Genomic DNA, 23,875 nt, shown 5'->3' on the forward strand with positions numbered 1-23,875 from the left:
TCTAATCTATTTTCAACCCCAGCTACTATTCTTTTTATTGTGATTCTAAATTCTGGTTCAGACGTCTTGCTTGTATCTGTATTGATTAAGTCCTTTGCTGTCATTTCTTCCTGTTCTTTCTTTAGGGGTGTTTCTTTCATTTCATCATTTTGAAGGAAGAAAAGGAATTAATAAAGTAAAAAAAATTAAAAACAAATCACACAAAAAATAAAATAAATGATGCTAGATCCTGGGTGTTTTTGGTCTGGTTGTTGAAAGGAGCTTCATAGATTAGAAAAAAGGGAACTATAAGAAAAGGAAAAAAAAAGGAAACGTTTGAAAATTTGAAAAAATGAATACAATGAAATAGAATAAAATGAAATGATTGAAATAAAATAGAATTTGAAAAATTTACAGAAAAGTAAAAAATATAGTAGAAAAAAATTAAAGAAAAATATTTTAATAAAAATTGAAAATAAAAATACTTTTTTTCTCTTTCTGTATTGAAGAATAAGAAAAGAAAAAGAAATTGAATAGATGGACCTGTGAACAGACCGAAATACGATTGAAATTACATTGGTTTCCCCTAGAAGTCAACTAAGAAGCACTTTATAGTCCGTAAACTAAGCAGGTGGAGAGACTTGTGGTATTCCTAAAGAGCAAGGTTGGCCCAGTTAGGTGGGGCTTAGTATAACATCTCTGTTCTCCACTAGATGGCGCTGCTTAGCTGACTGGGGTGGATTGTTGTGGCGCTTGTAGGTGTGTATGTGCATGCGTGGGAGCAGTGAAAACTGCGTCACCCAGCTATCCAGTCTCTAGTATTGGAACTTTGTTCTCCCTGATCAGTAATCACACACCCATCCCTTGTCTCTGGCTTCTGTCCACTCCCCACTCCTACACTGTCCATAACCAACCCCAGGCAGCACCTCCCTCCTGAATTTTATCTTAGATTCACCTGTTTTTCCTGACCCCTTACTTCTGAGGGACTGTGGCTTTGACCTGCTCTACCCCTCTGTAGGAGGGTCTCACTGAGCAATGGCCAGGTGCCTGCTGCACCCAGGAATGTTCACGGGACCATGCCACTGCTGATGCCCAGAGACTGTGGCTGGGTGTCAGCCTGCCCCAGAAAAGGTGAACACAGTTGTGTTCAGGGATTATGGAACATCGCAACACACATCTGGCACCAGGCTTCACCCTTAATGACCAGCAAATGTGGTTGTTTTCCTGGGTCCCCTGGGGTCTTTGCCTGTGGTGGGGGCGGGGGGGGTGGCACACACAGCCTCTACCAGATGTCTTCCCAGCAAGGGAACTGCCTCTCCCTGTGTGGCCTAAAGACCCCCAGACTTCACTCTACTCCTGGGGATTCGCCCCTCCCACCAGAGCACTGCCAAGTATGGAGCTGTGAAGTTCCAGATTCTGCATTCCCCCTGTTTACAGAGTCTTAATGGAAGTTAAACTCTCTCCTTTCTCCCTTTTTAGTTCAGTCCCTGGGGTTGTTTCCACTTTTCTACTTTCTCTCCAGCTGCTTTTGGGGGGTGTTTTTCCCCATATTTCCCCCTCTCCCCCTGTCTCCATCCTCTCTGTACAAGCAAAAACAGCTCCCTGCCCTCCCTGGCTTTTCTCTCCCCTAGTTTACCTATCTGCCCCATGTACCTGCTGTGTTCTGTGGTTCAGGTTGTGCAGATTGTTGTGTTAATCCTCAAATCAGTTTTATAGGCATGCAAGATGGTTTAGTGTTGATCTGGCTGCATCTCAGGGACTAGAGACACACAAAAAAACTTCCATGCTGTTCTGCCATCTTGGCCACTCCTCCACTCCAACAAACTTCTTATATGCACATCTCCATCTCAGAGAGATGTAAATTGCTATTCTATATTCCATAATACATAACATGATTTATTCTTTAAAAAAATAAAGAACTGGGGCGCCTGGGTGGCACAGTCGGTTAAGCGTCCGACTTCAGCCAGGTCACGATCTTGCGGTCCGGGAGTTCGAGCCCCGCGTCAGGCTCTGGGCTGATGGCTCAGAGCCTGGAGCCTGTTTCCGATTCTGTGTCTCCCTCTCTCTCTGCCCCTCCCCCGTTCGTGCTCTGTCTCTCTCTGTCCCAAAAATAAATAAACGTTGAAAAAAAAATTTTAAAAAATAAAAAATAAAGAATCTTAATTATACTAAAAAATTAAAGTAGATCTTAATCTGTTATAGCCAACTTGTTATAATTCATCGTTAACTGTTCTACAAAATGTATATGTGACTATATGTGTGTTCCTTCTCATTCCATTTTTTCCCATTCTTGGAGTCTTCTTCTAGATCAAACTTCATTATTTTAAATATACACGACTACAATTAGTTTGCTTCTAGCCTCTCTCCCCCCAGACTAACCTACATGTATCTCCAAGGTCATTTTTCTGAATAGCAATTCATATTTTATTCTCCTGCCAGGAAATTTTTAATATTTCAAACATTCTACATAGGATCAGATATAATGTCCTCCATTAACTAGACAAGATGAATAAAGGTGACTGTTCTATACATTTAGACACTTAAACTTGATGTTATGTTTATTTATTATGGTTTGGAACAATAGCCTGACACAATTCAGTGAGAGTAATAACAATTGGTAATGAAAGTTACTATTGGATTTTCTCCTGATTTACTCTGGTAATTGTGGAATTTTCAGTAAGATAATGCCAGACAACTTTGAAATTACATTTATATATCTTTTAGCAAACACAGTCTAATGATTTAGAGATTAGTATTTCATATAAATACAACTTTCTCTTTGTCCCTTTCCTATAAAACAGTTTAATGAATTAAAATCAGTTTTCCATAGAAGATGAAGTTTATTTAACAATATTATAATTCTTCATACATTTTTTAAGACCATTTATCACTTCCTTATTTCTTAAGCTATAAATAAAAGGATTTAATAAAGGAATTACAATTGTATAAAAAATTGCCACTGGTATGTCTTTATCCCCTTCTTCAAATGGTCTAAAATACATGAGAAGACAAATGTAGAATATTGAGACAGATAGAAAGTGGGATGCACAGGTAGAAAAGGCTTTACCTCGCCCCTCTTTTGATGTCATTTTAAAAATTGTGAAAAGGATGCAAATATAAGAGAACAAGACAGTGGCAATGGTGAAGATTTGAATTGGCATTGAAAAAATATAGATCATTAGTTCGTTGATATAAGGGTCAGTACAGGAGAGTCTATAGAGTGGAAGAATATCACAAAAAAAGTGGTCAATTTGATTAGACCTGCAGAAAGTTAACCTTAATAGAAGCCCTACATGGATCATGGAATGCAGGTTACTAGCTATGAAGGTCCCTATTGTCATCTGAATACAGAGTTTCTTTGACATCATGGTATGGTACTGTAGTGGGCTGCAAATGGCCACATAGCGATCATAAGCCATTGTTGCCAGAAGAAAGCAATTTGCAGTTTCAGCAAGGCAGAGAAAATAAAATTGTGCCATGCATTCATAAAGGGAAATCATTTTTCCCTCAGAAAAGAAGTTCTCTAACATCTTGGGGATGATGGCACAGGAACAACAGGAATCCATTAGAGCCAAGTTGCCCAGAAAGATGTACATTGGTGTGTGAAGACGATGCTCCATAGAAATCAATGCCACCAGGCCAAGATTTCCCACCATGGTGATTAGATAGATGGCAAAGAACACCAAAAACAGGAGAATCTTCAGCACTGGATGATCTGTAAATCCTATGAGGATAAACTCAGTTGTCAAAGAGTTATTTTCGTTAGCCATTCCTGGCTTTTCAGCTGAGATAGAAGTTGTAAAGAAATGAAATTCTAAATTAGATGTGTTTATTCTTCCCTCTAATTTCCCCATATACAAAAAGAAAGAAGCTATTTTATTTTATTTTATTTTATTTTATCTTATTTTATTATTTTTTATTCTCAAGTTAGTTAACATACAGTATAGTCTTGGCTTCAGGAATAGAACCCAGTGATTTATCTCTTACGTATGACACCCAGTGCTCATCCCAAAAAGTACACTCGTTAATGCCCATCACCCATTTCCCCCATCCCCCTACCTCCATCAACCCTCAGTTTTTTCTCTGTATTTAACTCTCTGATGGTTTGCCTTCCTCTCTGCTTTTATCTTATTTTTCCTTCCCTTCCCCTATGTTCATCTGTTAAGTTTCTCAGATTCCACATATGAGTGTAATTATATAGTATCTGTCAAATTAACAACTCAGGAAACAACAGATGTTGGCGAGGATGTGGGAGAAAGGGGAGAACCTATTACACTGTTGGTGGGAATGCAAACTGGTGCAGCCACTCTGGAAAACAGTGTGGAGGTTCCTCAAAAAATTAAAAATAGAATTACCCTATGACACAGCAATTACACTACTAGGAATTTATCCGAAGGATACAAAAATGCTGATTTTTTTTTCAACGTTTATTTATTTTTGAGACAGAGAGAGACAGAGCATGAACGGGGGAGGGGCAGAGAGAGAGGGAGACACAGAGTCGGAAACAGGCTCCAGGCTCTGAGCCATCAGCCCAGAGCCCGACGCGGGGCTCGAACTCCCGGACCGCAAGATCGTGACCTGGCTGAAGTCGGACGCTCAACCGACTGCGCCACCCAGGCGCCCCCAAAAATGCTGATTTGAAGGGGTACATGCACCCTAATGTTTATAGCAGCACTGTCAACAATGGCCAAATTATGGAAAGAGACCAAATGCCCATCAAGTGATGAATGGATTAAGAAGATGTGGTACACATATATAAAATGGAAAGAAGCTCTTTTTAAATCATCCTATACTGTTTCCTACAAACTAGCACATGCACACTAGGTTAAGTCTGTGAGAAAAAAAGTATCACAGATTGTGTACACAGGGATCATCTAAAAATGTCCAGTGTGAACTCTCAGGACAGAAAGGCTTTTTCTGCATAAATTATCCAATGATAATGTACAAATTCCTAGACAGTATATATAATTTGGCATTTCTAAAATTAGAAGACATTTTCTAATGGTATCTTTTTCTCCAAGGAAAGAAAAAATAAACATATTTTAGATACTATGGAATTGATATGATGTTGGAAATAAATTACTTTAGATATTTTAAATGTCTAAATGTATTATTTTTAAAACCTCACAGACTCACAGTGGATTTTAAAAATGGCTTCTTGGAGCACCTAGGTGGTTCAGTCAGTTTGATTTCTGACGGTTTGATTTCAGTTCTGACGTTTGATTTCAGTTCAGATCATGATCTCACTGTCATGAGTTCAAGCCCATGTCACTCTCCACGCTGAGTCTCCCTCTCTTTCTGCCCTTCCCCTGCCTGCTCATGTGCACTCACTCTCTCTCTAAAAAAATAAATACAAACTTAAAAATGGTTTCTCTAGCTTAGTATTTCTTCACAGATGAGCTTACCAAGAGACATTTTAAGGCAATACCTATTCATCCTTTAAGACTGGGTAAGAATATAGGACATTTAAAATTTTTCTTCACAAGTTAATTTTGATACTGTTTTTATGTTTGTTTCAACGTGTTCTACATTCTATTCCTATATTGGCATGACACATTCCTCCAAGAAGTTACTATTTTTTAATTATCCATTTATCCTAGTACTGTCTAGTTTTAAGTGTTTTACATGCATGTCTAACATTATGAGATTTGGTTATCAAGTTTCCATTCACAATGTTTATATTCCTTATGATAAATACCTATCTTTTATCCTTTTATACTTCTGTAAGAACTAATGTTGTTGTTTTTGTGAATTCTGTGAAGATTTTACATTTATTATATGATTATTTGTGTTTATAAACTCATGATTTAATCCACTATAGATTTATTAAAATTCAATGATCACTAAATTTATACTTATTATAGTTTAGCAACCATGATATTATCAGAAACATGCATTTTAAATAATGCTAAAATTATTTTTCTTTTCTTCCAAAGATGGCTGAAAGTCTTTGTCCTCATCATTTTTCAGATAGATAATTTTGGAGAACAGCCTGTAGGTTTTTCAAAGTATATTGTTTTAAAAACATATATACTTGGTTAGCCTTTTTTTCTAGTTCTTATCCTTTGCTACACTAAATTTACTATACTATTTTTCTATTTGCTCACTTGGTATGGTAAGGTTTTCTGGAATTTTATCACTAAGGAGTTATAATCAAATGAATAAAATAAGTTGCCTTTTATGTTTTAGGTCTATAACACTGCAAAAAAATTTCACAATTATAGTGTTTTGGAAAAACTTAGTAAAAATATTCAAAGGCAGCTTTTTATCATTATTTTAGCAACATCTACTGGTAAATCACTACATGGAATCTGGTTTAGTTTTTGATAATCACTATTTTATAGAGAAGATACTGAATTAGAGTAATAATGAAAATTCATTTTATCTCCCTAGTTTAAAATGTAAATTATGCTACTGAATTAGAAATCAATTTTATTCTATCTCCCAGAATTATATTACAGAGTCATTTATAGCCTTACCTGTATATTTATTGGTAACACAATGATACTTTAGAAGTCAGGATAGGTCATAAGGGTCCACTGTACTGTGTCTTATTATGGCTTTCCATAGTATCTTCAATTAAGAGACAAACCAAAAAATTATTAAGTAGATAAACATGCATCACAAATTAAAATGCTGACATATTTTAGGGAAATGCATATTTCTGCATTTTAATATTTTAAATACATTAGAAATCAGTTCTCATATTTTGAGTTCACTGACAAACATTTTATAGTAGCCGATTGGCCATGTGATATTTGTTATTAGAGAAATTAAGAATAAAAACCTTGCTCTTTAAAACATTTGGGAATAGATTACAAAGATATGTGACACTCTACCAGTAGGTTGGTGACAATAATTATGTTAGCCTTAGGGCAAAGTTAAAGTTTTACATTGGTTCTAAAGGGATTTCCTTGGCATTAGCATCAGGTTATTTCTGCAAAGACTCTTAACCTGAGAGACATGGTTCCCAAAACACAGATAAACCAAAAGGCATCAATTAAAGATGGATATCCTTTGGGATTCTGCAGTTAAATGAAATGGACATCACTCAAGTCAGCCTAAGTGTAATGTAGATTTTTCATAGGATCTCCTTCTCTCAAATCTTCTTTACTTGAAAACCGTAGTGAAGAGAAAAGAAATTCATGCTGATCACATAATAGACAAAGTAGGAGTTAAACCAAGATTGGGAGAGAGATTTGGATTTGTGGAAAAGAGGCAAAAATGTGATGTGATCAACCAAGGTTTCAATCTTCTTCATTCCCTTTGATGAATCTGACCAAATGCTGTAGATTCATTCTCTGAAACAACTCAGACATTGTGTTGTTTCATTTCACTTATGCAACGTAAGAGAACTTTTTTTTTTTTTCAGAGAGAGAAAGAGAGAGTGTGAGTCGGGGAGTGGAGAGAGAGAGGGAGGGAGAGAATCTTAAGCAGGCTCTACTGCATGGAGCCTAATGTGGGGCTCCATCTCAAGACAGTCAGATCATGAATTGAGTCGAAATCAAGAGTCGAACATTTAACCAACTGAGCCACCCAGGCACCCCACATAAGAGAACTTTTTGACTGGTTTTCCATATCCATCTTTTTCTATTGTGCATATGCTCTTATGGACTGGAAATGTTTTTAGCTGTTCATTACTCTCTAAACCAAATCTTTGTCTTTTGTCTCAGTCTTCCAAGGACTCCATAGACTGGGTTTATATCACCTATGACTTTATTTTCTACCATACACCTCTAAGACTCTTATCTTCAGAGACATACTTATGAATTTTCTATTCATTGATGCACTGGAGCTACATCCTGACTTAGAATATTTACTCAGAATTGACTTCTTTGCTAAAATGCCCTCTTTGACCTCCTACTCTGTCCAAGTCTTATTCAGTCTTTATAGGAGTTCTGATTCTCTGCATGAAGACATCTTCAATTTTCTGATCTGCAAAAATGCTCATTGTCTTTATAACACAAAGAGCTCTTAGCCAAGTTTCCCTTGTATATTTGTCCAGCTGTTCTCATATGAAAATTGTTTATTCTCAGGGGGATTTTCTTTTTGACTTTCCATACTGCACATCTCTTATAGTTCCAGATAATATAGGTCCTCAAAGAATGCTTCTTAAGTTGGTTGCAAAAATTTCAATTAAATTAAATTCAACATGTATAGAGTGATTACTATAATAAACAAGTCATTGGGTCAGAATTGAGTCGAGAGTAGCTCACAGTCAGGCGAGGGTTGGGAAGCAAGCTTCATAGATAAATAAGAAATAATCCTAATGTAGCTACCAACTTAGAGAGTAAAATAACTTACACAAATGTATATGGAACAGCTCAGACCAAGTTAAATATCAAAATAGAACTATAAGCGAGTTTTATGGGAACACAAAGAAGAACATAACTTGTAAGACTAGGGGAAGACATTTCAAAGAAATGACATTTCGTGTGATTCTTGAAGGATAAATTAGATTTCAGTAAACAGAAAATATTTTTGTAAGTTTTTTTAGGCTGAAGGAGGATCATGATTAAAGGTAAAAGCATGGAAGTTTCAAAATATAGGCATATTTAAGGAATGGAGAGGAAGCCAGGGCATCCAGCCAGTCTGGATGCATGCTAGGATAGGAAGAGGAGTTAGGAGTTTCAGGTTGTAACTGGTTCTGCTTCTGCCCCCTCTATTTTGATGACACCAATCTCTCACCAAGATCAGACTCATCTCCCAATCACCAAATCAAAAGCACATTTGTCAATTATTATCTTAATTAACTATATTATATAGAATTATTGACCACACACTGTAACTCATTGCCTTATCAGACCTCTGTGATAACATTTTTTGTATCTACATCTCTTCCTCTTCCCCCACCCCATGGCATGTTTTGTATCAGATTTTCCTTTCCTTGCAAATACACATTTGTTGAAATAGTGTATCCTTCAGTACATTTACAAAATCATGACACTTTGTTTTAAAAACTAACTGCTAATTTTTAAAAGGATTTTCCCAATATTTAGCTAGTAATTTTCCATATTCCCTTGCAATCAGCTGCTCTTATAAACTAATGAGACTGTGCTTAATTTTTATTTATTTTTAAAATGGTATAAACCTCACTGAAATTCTCTGGAATATTTTCATGTAGGTGAGAAAATTCTGTTTCCAGGTTTTTAATTTTTTTTAATGTTTTTATTTATTTTTGAGAGAGAGAGAAAGAGAGATACTGACAGTGAAGGAGGGGTACAGAGAGAGGGAGACACAGAATCCGAAGCAGGCTCCAGGCTCCGTGCTGTCAGCACAGATCCCCACACGGGACTTGAACCCATGAACCATGAGATCATGACCTGAACTGAAGTCAGACGCTTAACTGACTGAGCCACCCAGCCACCCCCTATTTCCAGGTTTTTAAAAAAATGTATGCAGACATGAGGGGCGCCTGGGTGGCTCAGTCAGTTGGGCGTCCGACTTCAGCTCAGGTCATGATCTCACAGTTTGTGGGTTCGAGCCCCACATCAGGCTCTGTGCTGATCTCTTGCTCAGAGCCTGGAGCCTGCTTCAGATTCTGTGTCTCCTTCTCTCTCTGCCCCCCCTCCCCCACTGACACTTTGTCTCACTCTGTTTCTCAAAAATAAATAAATGTAAAAAAAAATTTAAAAACAAATATATGTAGACATGAAAAATTTTAGTATGTTATTCATATAACTTGCCCAGAAAATCATATCAGAATATATGGAAACATCCCAAATATATTTTCAAAATTCTTCCTTTTGAAAAGCAGTTGCTTTTTACTTCAATATCATATTGATATCAGAGGACAAAATAAAGATGTTAATGACTTCTAAAACATTTGTTGAATAGGGACTTACCAGATAATAGAGCAGCAAATTTAGAACACTTATCTTTTATTAGCAGAAAAATATATAACTCATCTTAAATTCAGCAACTCTTTTAAGTATTAGCATGATAATACTTAGTTGAGTGAACCTCTCAACTGTACATGGTCACTTGTCTCATTTTAGGAGTTCATAAAGATCAAAAATATAAGAAATAACAAGTATTGGCAAGGATGTGGAGAAAAAGGAACGCTTGTGCACTGTTGGTGGGAATGCAAACTGGTGCAACCACTGTGGAAAACAGTATGGAGGTTCCTCAAAAAATTAAAAATAAAATTACCATATGATCCAGTAATTCCACTACTGGGTATCTATCCAAATTTTATGCTAAGCGACATAAGTCCATCAGAGAAAGCCAAATACCATATGATTTCACTCATATGTGGAATTTAAGAAACAAAACAGATGAACGTAGGGGAAGGGGGGAAAAGAGAGGGATGCAAACCATAAGAGACACTTAACTATAGAGAACAAATGGAGGGTTGCTAAAAGGGAGGTGGGCGGGGGATAGGCTAAACGGGTCATAGGTATTAAGGAGGGCACTTGCGATGAACACTGGGTGATATATGCAAGTGATGAATCACTAAATTCTACTCCTGATACTATTATTACAATATATGTTAACTAAGTAGAATTTAAGTAAAAACTTGAAAATTAAAAAAAATTTAAAAACATAAAGAATATGAAAACATTAATTCATAAAAACATATGCACTCCTATAGGCAGCATTATTTATAATAATTAACAGAAGCAACCCAAGTGTCCATCCATAGATGAATGTACAAAGAAGATGTGGTGTATATATATATATATATATATATATATATATATGGAATATTATTCACAATGGAATATTATTCAGGCATAAAAAGAATGAGCTCTTTCCATTTGCAACAATGTGGATAGAGCTAGAGGGTATAATGCTAAGTGAAAGAAGTCAGAGAATGTCAAATATATTGTTTCTCTCATATGTGGAATTTAAGAAACAAACAAAATATTCTCTTAAATATAGAGAACAAACTGGTGGTTGCCAGAGGGGAAGTAGGTGGAGGGATGAGTGATAGAGATAAGGGGATTAAGATTACTCTGGTGGGCACTGAGTAATATATAAATTATTGCATCAATATATTGTATACCTGAAGCTAATACTGTATATTAATTATATCAATAAAAATATTTCATATAGAATCTCATATATTAAAGATCCTTTTCATAAAAATTAACCATATTAATGACATCCTATATCTTTTTGTGCACTGTTTGCTTCAGCTTCTGTGCTGCAGTAGCTGGCCTCTGATGAAAATGATTTTTGAATGGAGTGGTATTTCTTACATTCTAATTCATTTATTCACCATGCAATAGTTTTTAATTATAAAGGTATTTTTTTAACTTGTTGCTATATTGTTTTTCTCTACTATTTCCACCAATTTTTAAACCAGTGCAGATAATTTTTACTGCATAAAGAGAAACAAGCATTTCACCACTGATATGCAGATCTTACTCGATTTTCAATGAGGTTATATCCTGATAAACTCATTATAAGTTGAGAAAAAAACATCATAACTTGAAAATATCCTAAGTCAAAAATGCATCAATACACCTGATGCATCAAAGCTTAGCCTAGCACACCATAAATGTAACCAGAACACTTGAATTAGCCTATGGTTGGGCTAACAGTTTATTTTATAATATTTCACAATACAGTGTTGAATATCTCATGGAATTTATTGAATACTGTAACCAGAATGGTTGCATGTGTACAGAATGGTTGTTAATGTATTGGTTCTTTAGCACCCTGACTGCATGACTGGCTGGGTGCTGCAGCTCATTGTTGCTGGTCAGCATTACGAGAGTGTATTCCACCTCATATCCCTAGCCTGGGAAAAGAACATAATCCAAAACTTGATGTGCAGGTCCTACTGACTGTGTATCACTTTTATACCTTCCTCAATTTGAAATATTACAAGTCAAACTATTGTTAAGTCAGAACTATCTGTATGACTTTTCATTTTTACTTAAAAATTTTTTTTAATGTTTTTTTAAATTTTTGAGACAGAGAGAGACAGGGCATGAGCAAGGGAGGGGGAGAGAGAGAGAGAGAGAGAGAGAGAGGGAGAGAGGGAGAAAGGGAGAGAGGGAGAGAGAGAAACAGAATCTGAAGCAGGCTCCAGGCTCCAAGCTGTCAGCACAGAGCCTGACATGGGGCTCGAACTCACAGACTACAAGATCATGACCTGAGCCACCCAGGCACCCCTCATTTTTACTTTTAAGTAAGTAACCTCAATAAGGGCTTCTTAACTTTTATCATTTAATTAAATTTATGAAGTAATGGAATGAGCATTGCATACTGATAGTTGGCAATCGCTGATCAGCTGCTTTGCTTTAGGCACTCTTCTCACTCATAAAATTTATAACATTCCTGTGAAGTAAGTTATATTATGATTCCAATTCTATAGATGAGGAAACTAAGACACACAGACACCAAGTAAGGTCAAGTAACCACCCCAGGTTCTATACTGTATAAGTTACAATATTTGTAAGATTTGAACCCAGTAAGTTTGACTCTAGAGCCCAGGGTGCTACTGCTAATCACCATATTATATTGTTTTATGTTAAATGATATTAAATACAGACTTGTAAAAAATCTCAAGTTTTTCATGCCCTCAGTGCATTTTAAAAAATGTTTGTGTATTAATAAGAGCAATAGTTCTGTTTTCAATAGCTGGTATCACAAAGCACATTTCAGGTTGAGTTTCACTATTAATGATAGTAGATAAAAACTCAGATTTCTGAAGAAGTTCTTGATAATTTTCACATATTCTTTACACCTTTTTCAGATGACATTAGAATTATTAGTTTTACCTCCAAAACTGATAAAGTGCTTATAAGGAATTTAAGGGAAATGTCAGTTTGACCATTTTCTTCCTTTTCCTCCTCTTCTTCTTAGCTATATGTAGATAATACCATTAATTTTGAACATTTCTTTGCAGAAATATATTTAGGTCACTTGAACATTTCATAGAAAAGTTGAGTTAAAATTAAGATAAGATAATCTGTGAAGTCATTTATCTGAGCACACGTAAACTACTGTATATCATGAAGGCTGAAAACAAAGAAACAAGCATGGAAGTCACTACCAATACTTGCAAGTACAGAATTCCATCTTGTTTCTCAATATATCTCACATACCATGACTCACACATAACCAGTTGGCCCAGTGCCCTTTCAGAGAATCACTAAAATTTGTTCATCTGTAAAGGAAAATCAATCATTTATAGATTTTCACTGAACAAAGGCAAGGCAAGATTTACAAAAGAAAAAAAAAGCTATGTGAACTATGAAACTTAAATTTCTCCTTGAGCAAGCTAGTTGTCCAGTTACTATCAGGGAGATCAGTCTGTCCTGAGATAGACTGATTAACATGATTGGTTTTTTCTGAAAAATTTTGTGATCTGACCTAATCACAGATCATAGATGTTCATGGTTAATGGCTCTTGGTTAATGGCTATGGTTAATGGCTCCTTGGGGCTTTGGGTTGCCTTTGCCCCACCTCCTCAGTTAAATGAAGACTGTATTATTTCCTCATTATAATTCCCTCCTTTTGGTCACTCTCAGCTACCAGAGCAATCAAATTCATCAGGAGAGCTTCAGCATCATGTTAATGCAATATTAGCAACTGAATGTTAGCTCCTGTAAATGGTTGGAAGTAACATTTTAAGCACGTGGATATTAGTACTGAACAGAAAGAATTATGAAGACTAAGAGGCTGAATATACAATGAATATACAATAGATAAAAGTAGAACTCTTACCCACAGTCTGCAGCAACCTGTATCAGAAACTAACCCTATATATATATATATATATATATATATATATATATACACACACATATATATGTGTATATATATATATACACATATATATGTGTATATATATATATACACATATATATATACACATATATATGTGTATATATATATACATATATATATATGAAATTTATTGTCAAATTGGTTTCCATACAACACCTGGTGCTCATCCCAACAGGTGCCCTCCTCAGTGCCCATCACCCATTTTCCCCTCCCTCCCACCCCCATCAACCCTCAGTTTATTCTCAGTTTTTAAGAGTCTCTTATGATTTGGCTCTCTCCCTCTCTAACTTTTTTTCCCTTCCCCTCCCCCTATGGTCTTCTGTTAAGTTTCTCAGGATCCACATAAGAGTGAAAACATATGGTATCTGTCTTTCTCTGTATGACTTATTTCCTATATTTTCAATAAATCCAGAAAGCCAGCCTGTTATAAGTCAGACTTGTAGGAAGTCAGACTGCTACCTCTAGTAACAATCCAGGAAGTTAAACGATAACTTCTGTAACAATCATCAAGTGACCAGGACTTAATTACAATTAGCTTTCTAATTTTTGTCTCTCTTTCTAACTTAGAATAAGACAGAGTGCCAAATATATACCCATGATCCATCACATAGAATGCCTCACTTCCAGTTAGCCCACCTACAGCTTCCTCATGCCAGTAGTCTTCAATGAAGGCAAAACTGAAGCCTTTCCTTTTTTCCACTATAAAGTTTCCCACTCCTTATATGCCTTTGAGTCTCTGCCAAAACAAAAGTGATGGCAGCTGACACCCTTGCTACAGCGAGCTCTGGATAAATAGCCTTTGGATTTTTTTATTTGGTTGCTCTTTGTTTATTTCCACTGGATAATGACTGATATTATGAAACATTTGGAATGCACTTTGTACCTTAATTAACTGGTAGCTATGCTTTAACTGAAGTGTGCAGCTTATCATTGGGTATCATATTAACCCAATCTTGCCAGGGCAGCAATTAGTTGAGATCATTCCATTATCTAGAACTATTACAGCTAATAAACCTATCCTAGTCTGTAGGTGTCTCAGATATGTCCTGGTAAATTACCATATCAATAAAATATGAAGTAACCAGGAGATTTGTTTTACATACATAGAAAGGTCAGATAATAACATCAAAATATGCATTTTGCATCAGAATATAGTGAAAGTCAACCTGAAATGTACCTTATGATACTAACTATTGAAAACAGAACTATTGCTCTTAATACTACATAAACATTTTTTTAATGCACGCAGGGCATGAAAAACTTGAGATTTTTAAAAACTCGAGATTTTTTTAAAACTCTGTATCTGATGTCATTTAACATAAAACAGTATAATATGGTGATTAGGAGTAGGACTATAGTGCAAATATTTTTCTTCTGTTCCATACTTTTCCTTTTCATTATGTGGATTGTTTCTTTTGCCATGCAGAAGTTTTAGTTTGAAGTAGTCCTGCTTGTTTATTCTTGCTTTTGTTGTTTGTGCTTTTTGGCATGACATCCAAATGATCATTGGCCAAGACCACTATCAGGAAGCTTTTTCTTATGTTGTTTTCTATGAGTTTTATGGTTTCAGGTCTTACATTTAAGTCTTTAATACTTTAATCAGTTTTTGTGAGTTGTGTAAGGTAGGGATTGAATTTCATTCTTTTGCATGTGAACATCCAGTTTTCCCAGCATTATTTATTGAAGAGATTATATTTTCCCCTGTTAAGTATTCTTGGCTCTCTTCAAATATTAATTGAGTTTATGTGTGGGTTTATATCTGGCTCTCAGTTCTGTTTCATTCATTTATGTGTCTGTTCTTATGCCAGTTCTATACTGTTTTGATTACTGTAGATTTATAGTTTGAAATCAGAAAGTGTGATGCCTCCAGTTTTATTCTCATTTCCAAGATTACTTTCACTATTGGAGTCTTGTGGTTCCATCCAAATTTTAGGATTCCTTTTTATTTTGTGAAAAATGCTGCTGGAATTTTTATAGGAATTGTATTGAATCTATGGATGACTTCAGGTAGTATGAACATATTAACAATATTAATTCTTGCAACCCATGAACATGAGCTATTCTGTTTATTTGCATATTTTCCAATTTCTTTTATCAATGCCTTATAGTTTTCAGTGTACAAACTTTTCACCTCTTTGGTTGTTTGTTCTTAAGTATTTTATTGGTCTTCAAAGCTGTTATAAATGGTATTTATTTTCTTTCTCTTTCAGATATTTTGATAATGAATAGAAATGCAGTTGATACTTGTATATTGATTTTTGTTATCCTGCAACCTTACTTAATTTGTTGATTACTTCTGTTTTGGTAGATTTAGAGTTTTTCATATATAATATTATTCTGTCTACAAACAAGGACAATTTTACTTCCTCCTTTTCTATTTGAATACCTTTTATTTATGTTTTTTTTTAATGCCTAATTACTTTGGCAAGGATTTCTAATACTGTGCTGAACAGAGTGGGGAGAGTGGCACCTTTGTTTTGTTTCTGATTTTAGAGGAAAAATTTCAGCTCTTCACTGTGGCATCTGATGTTAGCTGCAAACCTGTCATATATGGCCTTTATTATGTTGAGATATGTTACTTCTATATTCAAAGTGTTGAGAGTTTTTATCATAAAAGAATACTGAATTTTTTGAAATACTTTTTCTGCATCTATTGAATATATTGAATATGATCTTTATTTTTCATTCTATTAATGTGGCATATAACATTAATGGATTTATGTATGTTTAACCATCCTTGTATCCAAGGGATAAGTCCCTTGATCATGGTGTATGATACTTTTAATGTGCTGTTGAATTCAGTTTGCTAGAATTTTGCTGTGTATTTTGCATCTATATTCATTAGGGATATTGTCTTCTGGTTTTCTTTCTTTTTGTTTTAATGTTTTATTATTTTTGAGAGAGAGAGAGAGAGCAAGCAGGGAGAGGGCAGACAGAGAGAGAGAGAGAGAGACAGAATTGGAAGCAGGCTCCAGGCTCTGAGCTGTCAGCACAGAGCCCAATGTGGGGCTTGAACTCACAGACCGCGAGATCATGACCTGAGCTGTAGTCAACCGCCCGACCAACTGAGCCACCCAGGCGCCCCCAGTTTTCTTTTATTTGAGTGTTATTATCTGATTTTGGTATCAGGGTAATGCTGACCTTAAAAAATGAGTTTGAAAGTATTCCTTTTTGGGAGAAGTTTGAGAACTGACATTAATTCTTAATTAAATGTTTTTGGTAGAATTCACCAGTGAAACCACCTAGTAGTCTTGGACTTTTCTTTGTTGTGAGGTTTTTGATTATCAATTCAATCTTCTTACTTATTATTGGTCTGTTTCTTAACAGATTTTCTGTTTCTTAATGAGCCAGCCTTGGTAGGTTTAATGTTTCTAGGAATTTATCCATTAATCTGTGTTATCTAGTTTACTTGCTTGTAATTATTCCTCATAGCCTCTTATGATCCTTTGTATATTTCTGGTGTCAGTCATAATGTCTCGTCTTTCATTTACAACTTTAAGTCCTCTCCCTTTTTCTTGGTTAATATAGATTGATTTTTTTAATTTTGTTTAACTTTCAAAAGAGAAACTCTTAGCTTTATTGATCTTTTCTATTACCTTTCTAGTCTCTTTTGTTTATTTCTGCTGTAATATTTATTATTTCCTTTATTTTCCTAACTTTGGGATTAATTTTTTTCTTTTTCTAAATGCTTGAGATTTAATGTTGGGTAGTTTATGTGAGGTATTTCTTTTTTAATGTACATTTTTTCACTATAACTTTTCTCTCAGAATTGCTTTTGCATCATCCTGTAAGATGTGGCATGTTGTATTTTCATTTTTGTTTTTCCAAAGAAATTTTCAAATTTTTTATTTGATTTCTTCTTTGACCCATTGGTTATTCAGTAATATGTTGTTTAATTTCCACATATTTGTGAATTTTCCAGTTTTATTAATGTTACTAATTTTATTTTTATTTCTTAATTAAAATTTTTTTTCAAATATTTATTTAAATTCTAGTTAGTTAACATACAGTGTAATATTGGTTTCAGAAGTAGAATTTTGTGATTCATCACTTACATAGAACACCCAGTGCTCATCATAACAAGTACCTTCCTTAATAGGCATCACCCATTTAGCCCATCCCCCGTCCCACCTCCCTCCATCAACCCTCAGTTTGTTCTCTATAGTTAAGAGTTCTCTTATGGTTTGTTCCCCACCCCCTCTCTTTTTTTCCCTTCCCATATGTTCATCTGTTTTGTTTGTTAAATTCCACATTTGACTGAAATCATAATGGTATTTGTCTTTCTCTCACTGATGTGCTTTGCTTTGCTTAATAGACTAGCTCCATCCATGTTGTTGCAAATGGCAAGATTTCATTCTTTTCGTTGGCTGAGTAATAATTCCATTGTATGTATGTGTGTGTGTGTATATATATGTGGCGCATATATATGTATGTGTGTGTATATATATATACACATATATATATATATATGCATGCCACATTTTCTTTATTCATTCATCAATCAGTGGACACCTGGTCTCTTTCCATAATTTGGCTATTGTTGATAATGTTGCTGTAAACATCAGGGCGCATGTACCTCTTCAAATCTGTATTTTTGTACCCTGTGAGTAAATACCTAGTAGTGCAATGGCTGAATTGTAGGGTAGTTCTATTTTTGACTCTTTGAAGAACCTCCATACTCTTCTACAGAGTGGCTGCATCAGTTTGCATTCCCAACAGTGCAAGAGGATTCCCCTTTCTCTGCATCCCTGCCAACATTTTATTCCTTGTGTTGTTAATTGTAGCCATTCTGACAAGTGTGAAGTGGTATCTAATCGTGCTTTCCATTTATATTTCCCTGATGGTGAGTGATGTTGAGCATCTTTTAATGTGCCTGTTAGCAATCTGTATGTCTTCTTTGGAAAAATGTCTATTGATGTCTTCTGTCCATTTCTTCACTGTTTTGGGGATGTTGTTTATGGGGTGTTGAGTTTGAGACATTATTTATAGATTTTGGATACTAACCCTTTATCCAGTATGTCATTTGGAAATATTTCCTCCCATTCCATAGGCTGCCTTTTAGTTTTGTTGATTGTTTCCTTCACTGTGCAGAAGCTTTTTATCTTGATGAAGTCCCAATACTTCATGTTTGCTTTTGTTCCCCTTGCCTCCAATGGCATGTCTAGTAAGAAGTTGTTCTGCCTTATGTCAAAGAGGTTGCTGCCTGTGTTCTCTTCTAGGATTTTCATATTTTCCTATCTCACATTTAGGTCTTTTATCCATTTTGAATTTATTTTTGTGTATGGTATAAGAAAGTGGTCTGGTTTCATTCTTCTACCTGTTGCTGTCCAGTTTTCCCAGTAGCATTTTTTTAAGAGACTGTTTTTTTTCCATTGGATATTCTTTCCTGCTTTGTCAAAAATTAGTTGACCATATAGTTGTGTGTCCATTTCTGGATTCTCTATTCTGTTCCATTGATTTATGCACCTATTTTGGTGTCAGTATCATATTATCTTGATGACTATAACTTTGTAATATAGCTTGAAGTCCAAAATCATTGTGCCTCCAGTTCTGCTTTTCTTTTTCAGGATTGCTTTGGGGTCTTTTGTGGTTCTATACAAATATTAGGATTGTCTGTTCTAGCTCTTTGAAAAATGTTGGTGATATTCTGATGGGGGTTGCATTAAATATATAGATTGCTTTGGGAGGTATAGATATTTTAATAATGTTTGTTTTTCTAATCAATGAGCATAGAATGCTTTTCCATTTTTTTGTGGCCTCTTCAATGTCTTTCGTAAGTGTCTTATAGTTTTCGGAGTACAGAACTTTTATTTCTTTGATTAGATTTATTCCTAGGTATCTTACGGTTTGGGGTACAATTGTAAATGAGACTGATTCTTTGATTTCCTTTTCTGCTGCTTCATTGTTGGTGTATAGAATTGCAACAGATTTCTGGGGTGCTGGATGGTTCAGTCAGTTCAGTGTCTGACCCTTGATCTTAGCTCAGATTTTGATTTCATGTTCGTGAGTTCAAGCCCCACATTGGCTCCACACTGGGCATGGAGCCTACTTAAAAACAAAAGAAATGCAACAAATTTCTGTATGTTGATTTTATATCCTGCAATTTTGCTGAATTCATGAAATAGTAGTACTATTTTTTTTGTGGAGTCTTTGGATTTTCTACCTAAAGTATCATGTCATGTGCAAATAGTGAAAGCTTGACTTCTTCCTTGCTGATTTGGATGCTTTTTATTTCTTTTTGTTGTCTGATTGCTGAGGTTAGGTCATCTAGTACTATGTTAAATAACAATGGTGAGAGTGAACATCCCTGTCTTGTTCCTGTCTGTAGAGGAAGAGTTCTTGGTTTTTTCCCATTAAGGATGATATTAGCTGTGGGTCTGTCATATATGGCCTTTATGATGTTAAGGAATGTTCCATCTATCCTTACTTTATTGAGGATTTTGATAAAGAATGGATGCTATGTTTTGTCAAATGTTTTTTGTGCATCTATTGAGAAGATCATATGGTTTTTGTCCTTTCTTTTATTAATGTGGTATATCACATTGATTGATCTGTGAATATTGAACCAACCTTGCAGCCCAGGAATTAATTCCACTTGATTATGGTGAATAATTTTTTTAAAAAAGTTATTTATTTAAATTCAAGTTAGTTAAAATACATTGTAGTATTTATTTCAGGAGTGGAACCCAGGGATTCATCACTTACATATAACACCTAGTGCTCATCCTGAAAACTGTCCTCCTTAATGTCCATCAACCATTTAGCCCATCCCCCCACCCACCTCCCCTCCACTAACCCTCAGTTTGTTCTCTGTATTTAAGAGTCTTATGGTTTGCCTCCCTCTGTTTTTATCTTATTTTGTTTCTTCCCTTACCATGTTCATCTGTTGTGTTTCTTAAATTCCGCATGTGAGTGAAATCATATACTTATCTTTCTTTGACTTCTTTTGCTTTGCATAATACATTCTAATTCCGTCCACGTTGTTGCAGGTGGCAAGATTTCATTATTTTTGTTCACTGAGTGGTATTCTGTTTTTTATATATATATATATATATATATATATATACCATGTATATATATAATATATATATTATATATATACATATACACCGTGTGTGTGTGTATATATTATATATATACATATACACCGTGTGTGTGTGTATATATTATATATATACATATACACCGTGTGTGTGTGTATATATTATATATATACATATACACCGTGTGTGTGTGTATATATTATATATATACATATACACCGTGTGTGTGTGTATATATTATATATACATATACACCGTGTGTGTGTATATATTATATATATACATATATACCATGTATGTATATATTATATATATACATATATACCATGTATGTATATGTTATATATATACATATATACCATGTATGTATATGTTATATATATACATATATACCATGTATGTATATGTTATATATATACATATATATGTAATAAATATATATTATATATTATATATATATATATATATATATATATATATATATATATACCACATCTTCTTTATTCATCAGTTGATAGACATTTGGGATCTTTCTGTAATTTGGCTATTGTTGATAGCACTGCTATAAACATTGGGGTGCATGTGCCCCTTCAAATCAGCCTTTTGTATCCTTTGGGTAAATACCTAGTAGTGCAATTGCTGAGTCGTAGTGTAGTTCCATTTTTCATTTTTTGAGAAATCTCCATACTGTTCTCCAGAGTGGTTGCACCAGTTTGCATTCCCACCAGAAGTGCAACCTTCCCATCCTCAGTAACATCTGTTGTTTCCTCAGTTGTTAATTTTAGCCATTCTGACAGGTGTAAGGTGGTATCTCATTGTGGTTTTGATTTGTATTGCTCTGACAATGAGTGATGTTGAGTACCTTTTCATGTGTCTGTTAGCCTTCTGGATGTCTTCTTTGGAAAAGTGTCTATTCATGTCTTCTGCCCATTTCTTCACTGGACTATTTGTTTTGGGGGTGTTGAATTTGAGAAGTTATTTATAGATTTTGGATACAAACCCTTTATCAGATATGTCATTTGCAAATATCTTCTCCCACTCCATTGGTTGCCTTTTAATTTTGTTGATTGTTTCCTTGTACAGAAGTTTTTATTTATTTATTTATTTTTTATCTTGATGAAGTCCCCATTTTTTCTTTTATTTTTCTTACCTCCAGACATATTTCTGGTAAGAAGTTGCTGCTGCCAAGATCAAAGAGGTTGCTGCCTGTCTTCTCATTTAGGATTTTGATGGTTTCCTATATCACATACAGGTCATTCATCCATTTTGAATTTTTTGTGTGTGTATAATGTAAGAAAGTGGTCCAGTTTCATTCTTCTGTATGTTGCTGTCCAGTTTTCCAAGCACCATTTGCTGAAGAAGCTGTCTTTTTTTTCACTAGATGCTTTTTCCTGCTTTTTTGAAGTTTAGTTGGCAATACATTTGTGAGTTAATTTCTGGGTTCTCTATTCTGTTCCATTGATCTGTGTGTCTGTTTTTGTGCCAATACCATACTGTCTTGATTATTACAGCTTTGTAATATAGCGTAAAGTCCTGAATGGTGATACTCCCCTCCCCACTAGCTTTGGTTTTCTTTTCAACATTACCTTGGCGATTCAGGATCATTTGTGGTCCCATACAAATTTTAGGATTGTTTGTTCCAGCTCTGTGAAAAATGCTGGTCTTATTTTGATAGGAATTATATTCAATGTGTTAATTGCTTTGGGGAGTATAGACATATTTACAATAGTTCTTCCAATCCATGAGTATGGAATGTTTTTCCATTTCTTTGTGTCTTCTATTTCTTTCATAAGCTTCTATAGTTTTCCACATAAAGATCTTTCACCTCTGTGGTTAAGTTTATTCCTAGGTATGGGGTGCCTGGGTGGCTCAGTCAGTTGAGCGACTGACTTTGGCTCAGGTCATGATCTCACAGTTTGTGAGTTCGAGCCCCGCGTCGGGCTGTGTGCTGACAGCTCAGAGCCTGGAGCATGCATCTGATTCTGTGTCTCCCTCTCTCTCTGCCCCTCCCCCACTCATGCTGTGTCTCTCTCTGTCTCAGAAATAAATAAACATTAAAAAAATTTTAAGTTTATTCCTAGGTATCTAGTTGTTCATGATGCAATTGAAAATAGAATTGATTCCTTTATTTCTTTTTCAGCTGATTTGTTACTGGCATATAGGAATGCAGCAGATTTCTGCACATTGATTTTATATCCTGCAACTTTGCTGGATTCATGTATCAGTTCCAGTAATTTTTTGGTGTAATCTTCTGGGTTTTCTACATAGAATATCATGTCATGTGTAAATAGTCAAAGTTTGACTTCTTCCTTGGCAATTTGGATGCCTTTTCTTTCTTTTTGTTGTCTGATTGCTGAGGCTAGGACTTCCAACACTATGTTGAACAACAGTGGTAAGAGTGGACATCCCTGCTGTGTTCCTGACCTTAGAGGGAAAGCTCTCAGTTTTCCCCCATTGAGGATGACATTAGCTGTGAGTCTTTCTTAAATGGCCTTTATGATGTTGAGGTGTGTTTCTTCTAAAGCTACTTTGTTGAGGGTTTTGATCAAGAATGAATGCTGCATTTTGTCAAATGCTTTTTCTACATCTATTGAGAGGATCGTGTGGTTCTTATCCTTTCTTTTATTAATGTGGTGTATCACATTGCTTTGCAAATGTTGAACCAACACTATAGCCCAGGAATAAATCCCACTGGATCATGGTGAATAGTTATCTTAATGTACTGTTGAATTTGATTTTCTAGTGTCTTTTTGAGAATTTTTGCATCCATGTTCATCAACGATATTGGCCTATAATTATTCTTTATAGTGGGGTCTTTTCTAGTTTTGGAATCAAGGTAATGCTGGCCTTATAGAATGAATTTGGAAGTTTTCTTTCCATTTCTACTTTTTGGACTGGTTTGAGAAGAATAGATATTAACTCTTCTTTAAATATCTGGTAGAATTCCCCTGGGGAGCCATGTGGCCCTAGGCTTTTCTTTGTTGGAAGATTTGTGATTACTGTTTCAGTTTCTTTGCTAATCATGAGTCTGTTCAAATTTTCTAGTTTTTCCTGTTTGAGTTTTGCTTGTATGTTTCTAGGAATATGTCCACTTCTTCCAGATTTGT

The 23,875-nt window shown here is 35.1% G+C and overlaps 1 protein-coding gene across 1 annotated transcript; it reads right to left on the bottom strand.

Annotated features, from left to right (window-relative positions):
* Nucleotides 1-2,819: 2,819 nt before the first annotated feature.
* Nucleotides 2,820-3,749, bottom strand: LOC115524084 (olfactory receptor 5K4-like). Its single transcript, XM_030330432.1, has one exon. It carries the CDS (start codon nucleotides 3,747-3,749, stop codon nucleotides 2,820-2,822), a length of 930 nt encoding a protein of 309 aa, XP_030186292.1.
* Between the last annotated feature and the right edge of the window lie 20,126 nt (nucleotides 3,750-23,875).

This window comes from Lynx canadensis, chromosome C2, assembly GCF_007474595.2.
Source record: "Lynx canadensis isolate LIC74 chromosome C2, mLynCan4.pri.v2, whole genome shotgun sequence".
NCBI classification, from domain to species: domain Eukaryota; kingdom Metazoa; phylum Chordata; class Mammalia; order Carnivora; family Felidae; genus Lynx; species Lynx canadensis.

What these genes read in the sequence shown, in the direction of transcription:
- LOC115524084 (XM_030330432.1), bottom strand. Translation starts at nt 3,749, where the DNA reads ATGGCTAACGAAAATAACTCTTTGACAACTGAGTTTATCCTCATAGGA.